This window comes from Carcharhinus amblyrhynchos, chromosome 10 (assembly GCF_965287045.1).
Source record: "Carcharhinus amblyrhynchos chromosome 10, sCarAmb.v2.hapA, whole genome shotgun sequence".
NCBI classification, from domain to species: domain Eukaryota; kingdom Metazoa; phylum Chordata; class Chondrichthyes; order Carcharhiniformes; family Carcharhinidae; genus Carcharhinus; species Carcharhinus amblyrhynchos.
The window spans coordinates 94,960,920-94,978,310 of NC_137333.1; the positions used below are offsets into that span (position 1 = coordinate 94,960,920).

At 42.1% G+C, this 17,391-nt stretch overlaps 1 protein-coding gene across 2 annotated transcripts in view; it reads right to left on the reverse strand.

Moving 5' to 3' along the window:
- The window catches only part of ppp2r3b (protein phosphatase 2, regulatory subunit B'', beta), a 131,955-nt gene that overhangs the window by 73,152 nt on the left and 41,412 nt on the right, over positions 1–17,391 (reverse strand). The window contains exon 1 of one of the 2 annotated variants that reach the window (XM_080197646.1): positions 11,074–11,546. The exons of the other annotated variant lie outside the window; for it this stretch is intronic. Coding sequence (XP_080053772.1) covers positions 11,074–11,205 — 132 coding nt within the window. The 5' untranslated portion in view covers positions 11,206–11,546. Of the gene's footprint in view, positions 1–11,073; positions 11,547–17,391 lie in introns of those variants that run through there. 2 annotated transcript variants of the gene reach the window in all.

Consider the following 17,391-nt stretch of genomic DNA (forward strand, 5'->3'; position numbering starts at 1 on the left):
CATTTTATTGAATGACTTATTTATTTTGGTCGATACATGTCCTTAATATTCCTGCACAAATTAAGCATTTATCAGCAAATACAAAATATGTGCTGACTGTGGAGGAATGATCACACCCAAAAAATTCTGGTTGTCTTATATTGACAATGATATCCACCCCAAGACAAATCCATATTCCAAGATCAATTCTGCAGTCAGATTTAAAGATTTCCAGGACAAACTGAAGTCAGATTTAGATCTTACTCCATTCTCTTTTGCAACATTAAACAAAGACTATTCCACCTTTTTAAAAAGGCACAGCCCATTCTGTTGTTAAGGAGGCAGGCAAGCTCTAAATGACCCATGGTAATTAAGTTGGAGTAGACCACTTTCACATGCTGCATTCCAGTATATTTCTGGCCACTGGAAATATACTAGGTTCTGATAGTATATCCATATATTGTTTTTTCACATTGTGCAGAATACAGTTGGCCACTTCAATAAAGTAAACCTTTAGACAAAAGCTGAACTGCAAATATAGATGTACAAGATGCAATGGACACAACAGCAACCACTTCCTGGCAAAACATTCCATACTCCAATAATTCTCAACATTAAGAAATTTCTTCTTGCCTTTATCCCTCAATCTCTTGGTTCCTTGTCATTGACTCTCCAAGGAATGAGTGTGAGGCAAGTGAGCAACAGATTAACTATAATAAGCTCCCAAAGTTTCACAGCATGCTTAAGCAAAGTTACCTTCATGGTTCATGTTCCTGTTTATAAAGACCAAATGATTTCCAGAACTACTTTTCTCTGGCAGAAAATATTTTGCTGTGTATTATTTTTTCAAAAGGTTTTTGCTCAATGTTCCATTGAAGTTGATAACGTAGATACAAATATCAAAGCATCATTTTATGATGGTTTACTTCTCAAGTTTTGTATCTGCAGGAGGCAAGGAGCAAAGACAGCATTGAATCCCAAGTAAAGAAACTCTCATTTCCTAGAATGGATATTGATCACTACTGCCAAAACACTTACTACTTGGGACAAGCTGAAATATTTTGATTTCTTCCTGATAAGACAGGTTTGAAGATGGGTTGTATAATGAACCCACATGGTCAGTATTGGGCCCCCTTTTGAGAGATTTTGACTTGTAATCAGGAGTAAGTATTGAAAAATTGCTGATCACAAAGGCAACAGATTTGCTAAAAAGCTTGGTTGACTGGAAAACGGTGTTTTATATATTGGCAGAAAATAAAGTACTAGAGAAAACTCTACAGGAAAGATGGAAGGAATAGGTAGAGATGGAAGGAATAGGTAGAGATGGAAGGAATAGGTAGAGATGGAGATTCTCACAATATCTTGATTGCACAGTTGTAGATAATATTGATAGTATTTCAAATTTTAGAAATACGGACAGTTTTTTTTTAAATGCAATGGTTAGGCCAGTTATAAGACTACACAATTTTAGGTGCCCCATTACAGAAAGGAGATTAAACCCAGAGAACATACAGCATAGGTTCCCAGGAAGGTCTAATACAGATAAGAAATATACAGTAAATGGCAGGATCCTTAAGAGTATTGATAGGCAAAGTGATTTGGGCATACAAGTACACAGGTCACGAAGTGGCAATACAGGTGGAGAAGGTAGTCAAGAAGGCATACGGCATGCTTGCCTTCATCGGCCAGGGCACCAAGTTTAAAAATTGGCAAGTCATGTTACAGTTATATAGAACCATAGTTAGGCTGCACTTGAAATATAGTGTTCAATTCTGGTCACCACATTTCCAGAAGGATGTGGAGGCTTTGGAGAGGGTACAGAAAAGATTTACCAGGACATTGCCTGGTATGGTGGGCATTAGCTATGAGGAGAGGTTGGTGAACTTGGTTTGTTCTCATTGGAACGACGGAGGTTGAGGGGCGACCTGATAGAAGTCTACAAGATTGAGAGGCACGGACAAAGTGGATAGTCAGAAGCTTTTTCCCAGTGTGGAAGAGTCAATTACTACAGACACTGGTTTAAGGTGCAAGGAGCAAGGTTTAAAGATGTACAGGCAGATTTTTTATACAGTAATGGGTGCCTGGAACTCGTTGCTGGAGGAAGTAGGGAAAGCAGATACAGTAGTGACTTTTAAGGGATGTCTTGACAAATCCATGAATAGGATGGGAATAGAGCGATATGGTCCCTGGAAGGTTTGGGGGTTTGAGTTAAGTTGGGCAGCATGGTCGGTGCAGGCTTGGAGGGCTGAAGGGCCTGTTCCTGTGCTGTAATTTTCTTCGTTCTTTAAATGCTAGAGATTGAAAACTGTAGTTATGGAGAGAGTAGAGATTTCGAACTATTTACAATTGAGCAGAGAAAACCTAAAACATGAATGACTGACCTCTATCTCAAAGTAACAAATGACTGAGTATGGCATCAAGGAGCCCTAGCAAATTTGAAGTTAAGGGAAATCAGGGAAAAACTCTGCACGAATTGGACTCATGCCTAGCACAAATAAAGACGGTTGTGGTTGAAGATGGAGGCTAATCATCTCAGTCTCAGGACAGCAGTGCAGAAGTTCCTCAGGGTAGTGTACTAGGCCCAACCATCTTCAGCTACTTCATTAATGATCTTCCTTCCATAAGGCCAGGAGCAAGAATGTTTGCTAATGATTGCAGCCTTCAGTACCATTTGTGGTTCCTCACTAACTGAAGCAGTCCTTATCCATAGCTAGCACGATCTGGATAACATTTAGGTTTGGGCTTATTAAACTGCAAATAATATTTGCACCACACAAGGCATTGACCGTCTCCAACAAGAGACAATTTAACCATCTCCCATGACATCCAACAACATTACCATTGCTGAATCTCCACCATCAACATCCTGGAGGAATGCTATGGATCAGCCATATAAATACTGTGGTGACTTGAGCAGGTCAGAGACTGAGAATTCTTTGCCACATAACCGTTACCCATCATCTACAAAGCACAAGTTTGGACTGTGATAGAATTGCACAGTGGTCAGCACTGCTGCTTCACAGCTCTAGGGACCTGGGTCCCATTGCTGGCTTGGGTCACTGCCTGTGTGGAGTTTGCACATTCTGCTTGTGTCTGTGTGGGTTTCCTCCGGGTACTCCGGTTTCCTCCCACATTCCAAAGATGTGCGGTTAGGTTGACTGGCCGTGCTAAAATTATCCCTTAGTATCTTAAGATGCGTATGATAGAGGGATTAGCCGGTGAATACTGGGGTAGGGGCTGGGTGGAATTGTGGTTGGTACAGACTCGATGGGCCAAAGGGCTTCTTTCTGTACTGTAGCGATTCTATGAGCTATGATAATACCCTTCACTTACTAGGATGAGTGCAGTTCCAATAACAAAAGAAGCTTGACGCCACCCAGGGAAAAACAACCAGCTTGATGGCACCCAACCACCATATTAAAATAATCCCACCCTTAGGTTCCAGCACACAGTGGCAGCAGTGTGCTTCATCTACAAGAAGGATGTCAACTTCCAAACCTGCAAAATTCTACCAACTAGAAGGACAAGGGAAGCAGATGCATGAGAATACCACCACCTATAAGCCACAAATCATCCTGACTTGGAAGTATATGACTGTTCTTTTGCTGGGTTGAAATTTGGAACTCTCTTCATTGCAGGCACTTTGGGTGGACCTACACCAAGTGGATTGCAGACGTTCAAGAAAGTGGCTTATCACTTTGTCAAAGAGAATTCAGGATGGGCAACAAATAATGTGCGATGCTTACACTGTATGAAAAAAATGGAGATTGCTTCACTGAATTGGATTCTGCCCACAAACCTAAACCCAACCTTTCCAAGACTCAGACACACACACATGCAGGATTTCATTATTCCCCTTGTAACAGTGTAGGAGACCAACAAGTATATTTAATGAGAACTTCAGGAACAACATCTCATTTGACTCTGAAACACTCAGCACTAAACACGTATTTGAATAAATTCTGATTTTAACTGTTGTGTTCATTTTCTGGCCTATTTCTCCAACCCCTCCATTTTAGGGTGTTCTACTTTCCCAAGCTTAGTCATTTTCGTGTCCTTTTATTGCTTGGTGCCACTTCTCTGCCTTAGACAGATCATCTTTCTGGATCAAATCTCACCTTTCTATGCTTAAAAAAAGCTATCTGCCACTCATTAAACATATTAATTGCTTCTGTGACAGAAGTCAGGAGTCCTGGCTCTTCTACTTGTGTTTTTTGTTTCTCCCTCACTTTCTTCAATTCCATAAAAACACCTAATTGATATTTGTTTCCAACAATTACAGCACAGTAATCAGCTGAGTGGCACCAAAATCCATACAGCGATTAGATTTAATTTACAGATTCCAGAATATTAGAGATAAAAATAAGGCAAAAAGTAAACTTTTCAGCAATTAAAAGAAAAATTCTCATGAAACTTGCACATCACTGGCAACGCCAGCAATTGTTGCCCAACCCAGATAATCTTAAGAAAGTGCTGATGAGCTGCATGCTTGAACCACTGCAGTCCATGTGGTGTAAGTACACCCATACCACTGTTAGGAAAGGTTTTGCAGAATTTTGACCCAGTGACAGCAAAAGAATAGCGATACAGTTCGCAGTCAGAATGGTGAGAAGCTTAGAGGGGAACTTGCAACTCCCAATCCCGCTGAGGTCACTAAGCTTCCAATTCTGATGAACATTCAAAGTTTGACGAGAAGTATCTTGGCCAATATTTATCCCTCAAATCGACTAAACAAGAAATAAAGGAGGGTATTAAATTAAAAGCTGATGCATTCAGAGCGGCTAAAAATAGTGGGCAATTAGAAGATTGGGAAAGATTTAAAAAACGACTAAGAAAGCGATAAAGAAAGGAAAGATAGAGTATGAAGCTAAACTAGCTCTAAATATAAAAAATGATGGTAAGAGTTTTTACAAATATATAAAGAGACTAGCTAGAGTGAATGTTGGACCCTTGGAGGGCGAGAGGGCGGATTAAACGGTGGGTAACGAGGAAATGGCTGAGGCTTTACGTAAGTTTTTTGTGTCGGTCTTCACGGAGGACACAAATAGCTTGCCGAATATTAATGATAGAAGGATGGTAGGAGATGAGGTCCTTAATGCAATTACTGTCACTAGAGAGGTAGTGCTTGATAGACTAACGGGACTGAAGGTAGACAAGTCCCTGGGACTGGATAGAATGAATCCCAGGGTTCTGCGCAAGGATATTTTGGCCTTGGAGGGAGTGCAGAGGAGGTTTACTAGGCTGATACCGGAGTTGAAGGGATTGAGCTATGAGGAGAGGCTGAATAAACTAGGCTTGTACTCGTTAGAGTTTAGAAGAATGAGGGGAGATCTCATTGAGACGTATAAGATGATGAATGGGATGGATAGGATAGAGGTGGAGAGACTCTTCCCGCTCAAAAAAGACAGTAGGACTAGGGGGCACAGCCTCAAGATAAAGGGGAGGCGGTTTAGAACGGAGTTGAGGAGGAACTTCTTCACTCAAAGGGTGGTGAATCTCTGGAATTCTCTGCCCGTTGAAGTGGTGGAGGCTGCCTCGCCAAATATTTTTAAGAAGCGGGTTGATGGGTTCTTGATAAGAGAGGGGATTAAGGGTTATGGGGAGAGGGCGGGAAAGTGGAACTGAGCCACAACAGATCAGCCATGATCTTATTGAATGGCGGGGCAGGCTCGAAGGGCTAGATGGCCTACTCCTGCTCCTATTTCTTATGTTCTTATGTTCTGAAAGAAATGGCAGAGGTGATAGCAGATGCCTTAGTAATTATTTATCAAAATTCGCTGGACTCTGGGGAAGTGCCAGAAGATTGGAAAACGGCTAATGTTACGCCGCTGTTGAAAAAAGGTAGCAGACAAAAGGCAGGGAACTATAGGCTGGTTAGCTTAACGTCTGTAGTTGGCAAAATGCTAGAATCCACCATCATAGAAGAAATAGCAAGACACCTAGAAAAGAACGGTTTGATCAAGCAGACGCAGCACGGATTCGTGAAGGGGAAGTCGTGTTTAACGAATTTATTGGATTTCTGTGAGGATGTGACTAGTGCAGTTGACAGAGGGGAACCGATGGATGTGGTGTTTTTAGATTTCCAGAAGGTGTTTGATAAGGTGCCTCACAAAAGATTGCTGCAAAAAGTTAGGGTGCACAGAGTTGGGGGTAAGGTATTAGCGTGGATAGAGGATTGGTTGTCTAATAGGAAGCAGAGAGTTGGAATCAATGGGTTCCAACCATCACCTGCCATATTGATTTGCATATACATCACCATTACTTCAACACTGCTGGGCTAAAATGTTGAAATTCATTACCTAACATCAAGAAAAATCCATCAGTATTTCCTGGAGAAGATCCATCATCACTTTCTTCAACTGTGCGATTTAAGACACTTCATATAAATCTCGGAGTGAAATAATCAAACTCTGGCACATGTACTTACACACTAGGAATTCAACTAATGCCACCTGAATTACATTCACATTGAAACCTTGCAATGATTATTAGATCAGCAAGAGAAAACACAGGGACTCATCTTAAAAGTGACTTCTCAAAACTGTTTCTTACCACCCTCCTACTCCACTATGCCTTTGGTAGGCTCTACCAAAACAGTTTTGCCTTGCTGCTTCCTTCCATGCATTCAAAGGCATCATAAAAGCTTGCTTCTTTGGATAAATTCTCTTCACTGGCTTCCTCTTCTAACTATTCAGTAGTCACATCATGAGCTATTCATGCATGGGAAAAGTGCAACATTACCCATGGGGGTGGTGGGGTGCCATCAACCAAAGTTACCAAATGACCCTTAAATGAAGAAATTACTAAACTTTCAGTTCTTGTAACTTTATTTTGACACAAATCAGAACCAATGCAAATTAATCATGAATTAATAGGCAAATAATATTTCAAGTAAGAAGGTAGACTTCACTTTAAATAGTCAACATAAGCAACCACATGCATTTGCATCACACCTGGCATGTGATACCACATGCAATCTCAGTCTTTCTAACTCAATCATTTCAGTCCTAGAGTCACATTCAGATGAGGCACAGTCCACCTGAGCTACCTGGACATAGTTATCACTAACATGGCACAAGTTATACCAACTCTCTCACTTACGTCACATCAATCATGATGGCATAGCTTTCCAGAGTTTCTTTTCAACCAATCAACAAAACCTAGTTCACAATCTTATCCTCTGACATAAACTCTTAGCTCTTTTATATGCCTAAGCTATTCACACAGCTTTTTAGAATTCTGCCCCTTATAGCTCAGTGGTAAAATTGGTTTTCCAAGAGGCTATGGAATTTTACTTTCCTTCTTACTGCCAAACAGAAAACAAACCTTTTTGTGGTGTTTTGCTGGCTTCCCTTCACATGTATTTTATGTTTATATTTCTGTCTCTGTCTGATTTCTCTTTATGACTGCACTTGTACACTGATTGCCTGCACCCTCCAGCTCTCCTGCTTGTAGCTCACCTTTGTGTCAGGCCACACAGTTTCCGTCTTGCTTCCTGTTGGCACTGCCTCCACATCAAACTGATCAGTATTTTTTATTATCCAAGAAAATTTCAAACAGACCCTCTACCACCAATTCAAACTCTTACAAGACCTTTTCAAATATTCTTAAAAACAATTACAGATACCATAGATCTTAAAGAAATTACAAACTTTCCTTACTGTACTTCTGGGTCAACCATCATCGCATATGTAAATACAAGCTGTTGTTCCAAATAAACCATGATTGTACAATGGTCTCAATTTTCCATTCATGTGAAAATTTTAAAAATTATCACACACACAGGATGTACCCAAGAGTATAATTAAGTTATAATTTGCATCTTATGGCACAAATTCAGTTAATACCTTCCCTGGTCTACATCCACCAGCATCATTTTCAAAAAACACCAAATAAAATCATGATTCACTGCAATACACATTTTTCCTTAAAAAAATCATAACCCTCACCTCAGGATATGAAGTAATTTGAACTGCCTCAGCTGTAGAAATTGCAAGCCCCCTGATCTACTAGCTTTGCAGTCAGACTGGCAGAAAACATTTCTTGAGAGTTTTCTAGGTGATTTCCACCACTTTTATAACATACTGTTACAAATACCAAGCAATGAACTGGCTCTAGTGGTTACACAAGCAGTTTATTTTGTGGTCAAATAAAAATATAAACAACATCAAAACTTTTACAAGAATGAGTTCCAATTCAGATACAAAACAAATTCCACCTCAGTTATTTATTCAATAGTAGTATCACAAATGTTTTGGAACAGTAAGTTCTTGATTGATTAACTCCAAGTAGCAACCTGACAAAATTAGTGCAAGTTTATTGAGGTTCTGTACCATCATTTTTGGCTAAACTGTCAGAAAGAGAAAACACATTGAATTGTGCTAAAATGTGGGCTCTTCACACGTTATTAGCATCTAAATCAGCAGGTGAGGATTAGATTTATAGATGTTTACAAATGGACAACCTACAAATCCCACATACTAAATATATATCAAACCAAACACTTAATATCTGTACAGGAAGTAAGAATGGGAAACATTCAGTTATTTTAATCTGATTTGGGTTCTTGCAGAACTATCGTGAAGCAAAGTTGGTTACTTTTTTGAAGAAAGTGCCTGAACAGAACCAGTTCATAAAGAAATAAATATGTAGATTTTGCATGCTGCTTTTAGCTTCATGATTTTCTTCCTTACTCAAACTTCCTTCTAGATGAATATTAGCCATTTCTCAAATTGCATCATCAGCAATAACCAGCATTTATAATAGCACCTTTACTGTAGAAAGGCAGATCACTGAGGTTGCAAATTGTTCCACTTGGGACAGCGTCCAGGGTGGGGGATGGAAATCTGTGGAATGGAATGGAGTTCATGGTAGGGCCAAAAAGTTATGGCTTTGACTTTTCCAAAGTTGAAGTGGAGGAAATTTTGTTTCACCCAATGCAAAATGCCAGTCAAGCAGTTTGATAACATGGAAGCAATGGAAGGGTCAAGAGGGATGGTGACCAGGTAGATTGACCACTTCTCCCTAAATCACACTGCAGCTTTCCTAGAATTGTAAATTTGCCAATAATCATGGACAAGATGCTACGATGTGGATATGCCAGCGTTGGACTGGGGTAAACACAGTAAAAAGTCTGACAACACCAGGTTTTAGTCCAACCGATTTATTTGATACTAAACTCACTAGCTTTCGAGGGGATTCCCTCTTCTTCAGGTGAATGGAGTGTTCTGGCCTCTGTGCTTTATATGCTCTGTCTGAGGCCAGGACTCTCCATTCACCTGAAGAAGAGGGAATCCCCTCAAAAGTTAGTGAGTTTACTATCAAATAAATCGGTTGGACTAAAACCTGGTGTTGTCAGACTTTTTACAAGATGCTACAGTCAGAGAAGATCAGCCACCTACTGTCCTTTTGTGCATTTTTAACATGCTAATTTGAGATTTAACTAAACAAATTAATAAATCTGGAATTGAAAGTTCTCTCAGTAATGGTGACCACAAAACTATCATTGATTGCCGTAAAACCCCATCAGATTCAGCAATGAGCTTTATGGATGGATATCTGCCATCCTTACTTGGCCTGGCCTGCTTGTGATTCAAGACTCACAGCAATATGGTTGACTCTTAATTGCCTCAGAGATGGCTTGGTAAGTCATTCAGTTCAAGGAAATTAAGGATGGACAACAAATGCTGACCTTACCAGTGCTGTCCACATCCGATGAAAAAGTTATTTAAAAATCTATTTCAGCATGGCCCTCTATAGTAATCTGGGAGCTGTGTGAGGAGGTCAAGCAACAGTGTATCACTTCAACAAATCAGACTGAAGAATTTTCTAAGAAATAAATCTAAACTGGCAAACGTACGTTTACATTAAATACTCTATGCAAGTTCATGTACAGAAAGAAAAATAATAGCAAGAACGAAGAAGAGTTAAAGATAGGAATAGACTTTTTAAAAAAGAATCAACTCTCCAACAATGATTAAAATCACACATTTCTGAAAGTAAATCTTTAGGGCCAGAGGAGATTGCTTGGAATCAATTAAGACTTATCATATTTAGAAATTCACCTACACTTGACTGGGCAAACATTAACTTTTGTGGCATTTTTGGCAGGTAAGTACCACAAAGTTCCTACCTTTATGTGCTTTAATGCTGAATCTCTCCATAACCTACAAGCATTGTGAAACTTGTGGAGTAGCAGGGCAACTTGGATAGTAACTTCTTGATTTCTAAATTTAATAACATGCCTGAAGTTTCTGTCTGATTTATTCCACAACAATAGTGCTCATTGCTATTCTTGCTATAAATCCAATATGTTTGTGGCTTCTCATTCTATAAAAGAACTGCAAACTGAATGAAGATTAAATACTATATTAAGAATGGGAGCAATGGGATCATTGAAGCTCCCAATCATTGGTAAAACAGGATGAAAGATTTAAATGCAGTGACATCCGAACAAAATTCTTAACTTGTCAAATAAAATGGAGATAGTCAGGAGAAAATAACAATGAACAGTAAATCAGTGTATAGATACAATGGACCGGGAGGCTCGATAGGGTCTCAGTTTCCCATGTGACAAAGCCAATATTAGGAACTTACTGAACACAAAGTCAAGAAATATGGGTAGGGGAGGGAAAGACAAAAACAAAGTCACTCACACAGGCATAGCATGTACTGTCTGACTGCAATGCTCAACTTTCCAAATCCTTACAATTTCCCTACAGGTTTAGAGATCAAGTTGTCTACTTCTTTTCCCCCCTAAAAAAAAGGCATCTTGCCAGAAAGAAAATTCAACTCCATTTATAAAATTTGGCATCACAATGCATTGTTTTGTTGAAATGACAACCTAAAGTAATTTTCATTGAATGACTTTTACTGAGAGCTCCTGATAATTGAATTCTATTTATATTTTAAAGTAAATTATATAAGATCGATAACTTTCTAAAAATACAATTAACTGTTTACTGATAAGCAAGGTCCCTAATTATTGAGCAATCACTTTTGTCCCAAATATACGGTTTGTATCAATTCCTGATAATACACAGTGCACACCCTTGGCTTTGCTTTAAAATTAAATTGGTAGAAACAGAGCACAACCTGCACTTGCTGAAAAGCTTTCAGCCTCTTCTTGAATCTCGACGGAAAGACAAGGTCACATCCCTGGGCTAGCAAAGCCAATTCTTTCCTCAAGTCTGGATCTTGCCGCAGTGAAGTGTCCTTTATCATCATTGTCAAAGAAAGAGTGATTATAGAGACTCAGATTGGGGAAAAAAAAGTATTTTGAAAATAAAAATCCTGCTGCAATAAATTGTGGCTACAGGGAAAAAAAACAGCTTCCTTGCAGTTTTAACAAATCGTCTTTGTGCTGCGATACTCAGTGTAGATCATACATCACAAGGATCTTGGCTTGGCGAAGTATGAATCCGGGAAAGTCACTTCAGGGTCTGCCTTTTTTTTTGCAGCCCACATTCCAAAGCCTTAATGGGTGGTTATGAAAAGAAACAAACCTGTTGTTTGGGACCCAGTCGCACAGACACAAGCGACAATCAATCCAGCCAAAAACTACAGGGATATAAAAGAATGCTCAGAAGCTCAGCTTTCACAGCAGCTTCTTGCGGCCACTTGCCTTCAGTTACAGGCTACAGAGGGGAGCTCGATTGACTGAAATTTCCAGCTGTGGGCCAATCACTGTCAGGTCAATCAAATAAGCTTCACTTGCCTTGTTGATTCACCCTCTAAAAGTAGCCTCAAGCGCGTTAGCAAGAGTTGCAACTGCGTCATTTGTGTTATCAATAGACCACCTGTTAATTACAGCAGCAACAGGCCTGGGCTGAGAGTTTTCCTTGTGGTCAAAGTTTGCTTTATAGTAGGCTATCATGTAGGATAAAAAAAAGCAAATCCCAATGCTCAGTCACCTTACTTTTTCAATTTAACTGCTCCGTCTGATCCGTTGCTTTATAGTTTAAAAATAGAATTTGCCTTTAAAATAAGTGTTTTAGCATTCAAATGTATTATTTTTCTGTGAGAGGCAGGCAAATCATAGTGGTGAAAATGACCAAGGATCCAATAATCCCATCTTATTCAATAAATTTTCATATTTCTGAATTCTGTGGTACCAAATAGATATAGGTGGAATGGTTGCAAGATCCCATACATCATGGAGTAACAAGAACGTAAGAACATAAAAAACAGGAGCAGGAGTAGGCCATCTAGCCCTTCGAGCCTGCCCCGCCATTCAATAAGATCATGGTTGATCTGTCGTGGCTCAGTTCCACATTCCTGCCCTCTCCCCATGACCCTTAATCCCCTCACTTATCAAAAACCCATCAAACCGCGTCTTAAAAATATTTAGCGAGGCAGCCTCCACCACTTCAACGGGCAGAGAATTCCAGAGATTCACCACCCTTTGAGTGAAGAAGTTCCTCCTCAACTCTGTTCTAAACCGACCCCCCTTTATCTTGAGGCTGTGCCCTCTAGTCCTACCGTGCTGCGTCTGCTCTATCAAGCAGTTCCCCTCAAGATGCCTCGCTATTTCCTCCTTGATGACGGATTCTAACATTTTACCTACAACAGACGTTAAACTAACCGGCCTATAATTCCCTGCCTTTTGCCTGGCACCCATCTTAAACAACGGCGTAACATTAGCCGTTTTCCAATCTTCCGGCACTTCCCCAGAATCCAGCGACGTTTGGAAAATAACCACCAAGGCATCCACTATCACCTCCGCCATTTCTTTCAGAACCCTCGGATGCATTCCATCCGGTCCTGGGGACTTGTCCACAATCAGTCCCTCCAGTCTGTCGAGCACCGCCTCTCTCGTAACAGTAATGTCACTGAGACCCTCCAGTCCTACCACCTTTCCATCGCTAACACCCGGCAAATTATTCACGTCCTCCTCCGTGAAGACCGAAACAAAAAAGTTATTCAAGACCTCAGCCATTTCCCCATCCCCTACCACTAAGTCCTCCCTCTCATCCTCTAAGGGTCCAAAGTTCACCCTAGCTAGCCTCTTCCTTTTTATATATTTATAAAAACTCTTGCTATCCTTTTTTACATTAAGCGCTAGCCCAGCTTCATAGTTTCTCCTACCCTTCTTTATCAACTTCTTTGTCAATCTTTGTTGACATTTAAACCTCTCCCAATCCTCTTCTCGCCCACTACTCTTAGCTACTCTAAACGCCTCTGCTTTTAATTTAACACTTTCCTTCACCTCCTTCGTTATCCACAGCTTATTACCTCTCCTCCTACGGTCCTTTTTAACCGTCGGAATAAATTTCTGCTGAGCACCAAGAAAGATCTCCTTAAAGATCCTCCACTGCTCCTCAGCAGACCTACCTTCCAACGCGCTACCCCAGTCAACATTCGCCAATTCTTCTCTCATCCTACCGTACTCCCCTCTGTTCAAAGGACGCGTGTCTGGGAGCCCACTTTCTCCTCCTCCATCTGCACCAGAAACTCCACCATATAATGATCACTCTCCCCAAGAGGATCCTGCACCACAAGGTCCCTAATTCTACCCGCCTCGTTACATAACACCAGATCCAAGATAGCTCGCTCCCTCGTCGGCTCCAACACACACTGTTCAAGGAAACTATCCCGGCAGCATTCCAAGAACTCCTCCTCGAGCCCACCGCGTCCAACATGGGTCGACCAATCAATATGTAGATTGAAATCCCCCATAATTATCGCCGTTCCATTCCTGCATGCTGCACTTATTTGCGCGTTAACAGCCCGCCCCACCTCCAGATCATTATTCGGGGGCCTATAGACGACACCCACCAGCGTCTTCCTCCCTTTGCTGTTCCTAATCTCCACCCACAACGATTCCACTTTCTGCTCTTTGGTTCCTATATCATCCCTTGCTACCACCCTGATGCTATCCTTAATCAGCAGAGCTATGCCCCCCCCCTTTTTCCTCCTGCCTATCCTTCCTAAACACTTGATACCCCTGGACATTCAGCTCCCAGTCCCTGTCACCTTGCAGCCACGTCTCAGTAATGGCCACCAGATCATATCCATTTGTGCTGATCTGCGCCACCAGCTCATCCACTTTATTCCGAATGCTTCGTGCATTCAGATAAAGTGCCTTCATCCCAGCCTTCACCTGGACCCTATTTGCCAGAACGCCACCAAGCATACTCACGCCCCCTACTCCCTTTATTATTGGGACATCCTCGGCCTCTTCCCTTACCTGTACCCTCTCCTTAACTTTAGACCCCGTAATGTCACCTACCCTCTCACCCTCCCCCCCCCCAATTAGTTTAAAGCCCTGTCTACAGTCCTATTTACACGATTCGCCAGGACTCTGGTCCCAGCACGGTTCAGACCAACCCCATCCCACCTGAACAGGTCCCACCTACCCCAATACTGATGCCAATGCCCCATAAATTCAAACCCATTCCTCCCACACCAATCCCTGAGCCACCCATTCACTTCCTTAATCTTATCAACCTTACGCCCGTCTGCACTCGGTTCAGGCAGTAGCCCAGAGATAACCACCTTGTCGGTTCTACTTTTTAATTCCATTCCCAGCTTTTCATACTCCCCCCCAGACCCTCAGTTTGCATTTTGCCTACGTCGTTGGCACCCACATGTACCACAACGACCGGATTCTCACCCTCCCATTCCAGGTTCCTCTGCAGCCCAGATGCGACATCCTGGACTCGAGCACCAGGCAGACAACACACCCTTCTGTGCACTTTGTCATTGTGACAAAGGACAGTGTCAATACCCTTAACCCCACTATCCCCAATTACTACTATGTTCCTTTTCACCTTCTCTTTGCCTATGTCCTGCGTCTGCATCACTGTACTGTGTGCAGTTTGCTCACCAGCCCCACCTCCCTCGTTCTCGTCCAGACTGGAAGCAAGAACCTCAAACCTGTTATGCAGATTGAGAGACTGAGGCATCCGCTCCCCACCCTCCTTCCTCCGCTCCCCACCCTCCTTCCTCCGCTCAGCAGCCCCCTCTAGTTCCTGACCCTTAGAGTTAGCCAGTCTGGGGGGGGGGGGGGGGGGGGGGGGGGTGTGGAAATGGATGGATGTCGCTTGCACCCCATTGACAATGGCACCCTCTCTCCCCCTGATGAGCCTCAGTGTCTGTAGCTCAGAGGCCAGCTCATCTACCTTGAGCTGGAGTTCCTCCAGCAACCTGCACTTACTGCAGACATGGTCACTGGGAAGGACCCTGGGGTCCACCAGCTCCCACGTCATACAGAAACAACACATCACATGCCCCTCCATTATTCACTGTAGTAGTATTGAAAATTTCAACACGAGCTTACCTGGCCCTTTTTCTCCCCAGCCCTTTTGCTCCTAAGCCCTAATAGCTCACTCTGCTTCCCTCTCACTCCGCTGCCCGCTGTCTACACCAAGCCTCCTTTTAAACCTGGAGCTGTTTTAAAGCCTGCTCCCTCACAACTCCCTGCTATCCACTCCCTTAGAATTCTTAGAGCGGTAGATACAAAAAGCCCGCAAAAATGCTTTTAAATGATTTAAACAGTTCTACAAGGTAAGTTCTTACTACGAAAGTGCTTTAAACTTATTTAAACAGGTTTTTAACAGGTAATTTCTTATCTCTCTGCTCCTTCACTTGTCTGCTCCAGCAAACAATGCAAAGCAAAAAGGAAATTCTTAAGCTAATTTTGTCCAACCACTTTTCATTCAGAGGCACTGAGCCAATTTCATTTTTTAAAATTTATTATTGTCATATGTATTGGTATACAGAGAAAAGTATTTTTCTTGCGCACTATACAGGCAAAGCATATTGTTCATAGACTACATAGGAGAGGAGAAAAGGAGAGGATGCAGAATGTAGTGTTACAGTCATAGCTAGGATGTAGAGAAAGATCAGCTTAATATAAGGTAAGTTCATTCAAAAGTCAATGGCAGCAGGGAAAAAGCTGTTCTTGAGTCAGTTGGTAAATGATCTTAGACTTTTGTATTTTTCTTCAGATGGAAGAAGGTGGAAGAACATACATCTGGGGTGTTTGGGGTCCTTGATTATGTTGGCTGCTTTTCCAAGGCAGCAGGAAGTGCAGACGGACTCAACTGGTGGGAGACTGGTTTGCATGATGAACAGGGCTATATTCACCACCTTTGTAATTGCTTGCAGTTTTGGTCAGAGCAGGAGCCATACCAAACTGTGATACATCTGGAGAGATTGATTCTATGCTGCATTTGTAAAAATTGGAGAGAGTTGTAGTTTCCTTAGCCTCCTGAGAAAGTAGAGGTGTTGGTGGGCTTTCTTAACTACAGCATCAGCGTGGAGGGACCAGGACAGGTTGTTGGTGATCTAGATACCTAAAAACCTGAAGCCTTCGACCATTCCACTACATCCCCGTTGGTGAAGAGGGACATGTCCTCCACTATGCTTCCAGATTGATGCTCATCTTTTTACTGACATTGGACAAAGAACAAAGTACAGCACAGGAACAGGCCCTTCGGCCCTCCAAGCCTGTGATGATCATGATGTCCTAACTAAACTAATGAAAACCCTTCTGCCCTTACTTGGTTCGTATCCCTCTATTCCCTCCCTATTCAGGTACCCATGGAGGGTCCAGGGCAGACTGTTGGTGATCTGAACACCTAGGAACTTGAAGCTCTCGACCATCTCCACTTCATCACTGTTGATGTAGACCGAGGCATGCCCTCACTACTTTTCCTGAAGTTAATGACTGTGTCCTTCATTTTACTGACATTGAGGGAGAGATTATTGTCGTTGCACCATTTCACCAGATTCTCTATCTCTTTTCTGAACTCCATCTCATTGTTTAAGATCTGACCCACTATGGTGGTGTCATCAGCACGCTTCAAAATCGAGTTGGAGCCGAATTTGGCCACCAAATCATAACATAAGGAGTATAGCCAGGGGTATTGCATGATGAACTTGGCTACATTCACTACCTTTGTAATTGCTTACGGTCTTGGTCAGAGCAGGAGCCATACCAAGCAATATAAGTACATAGCAAGCAAAATTGCTTGATAGGGCAGACGCAACACGGTTTCATTAAAGGGAAGTTGTGTCTGACAAATTTACTGGAGTTCTATGAGGATGTGTCTAGGGCGGTGGATAGAGGAGAGCCGGTGGATATGGTCTTTCTGGATTTTCAGAAGGCGTTTGATAAGGTACCTCACAAGAGGTTACTGCAGAAGGTCAGAGGACATGGAGTTGGGGGTAGGGTGTTAGCGTGGATAGAGGATTGGTTGTCAAATAGGAGGCAGAGAGTGGGGGTCAATGGGTGCTATTCGGATTGGCGGTTGGTGACTAGTGGGGTGCCCCAGGGGTCGGTGCTGGGGCCTCAGCTATTTACCATTTATATAGATGATCTGGAGGAGGGAACCGAGCGTAGGGTGTCGAAATTTGCTGATGACACCAAGATTGGGGGAAAGGCAAATTGTGCGGAGGGTGTGGAGA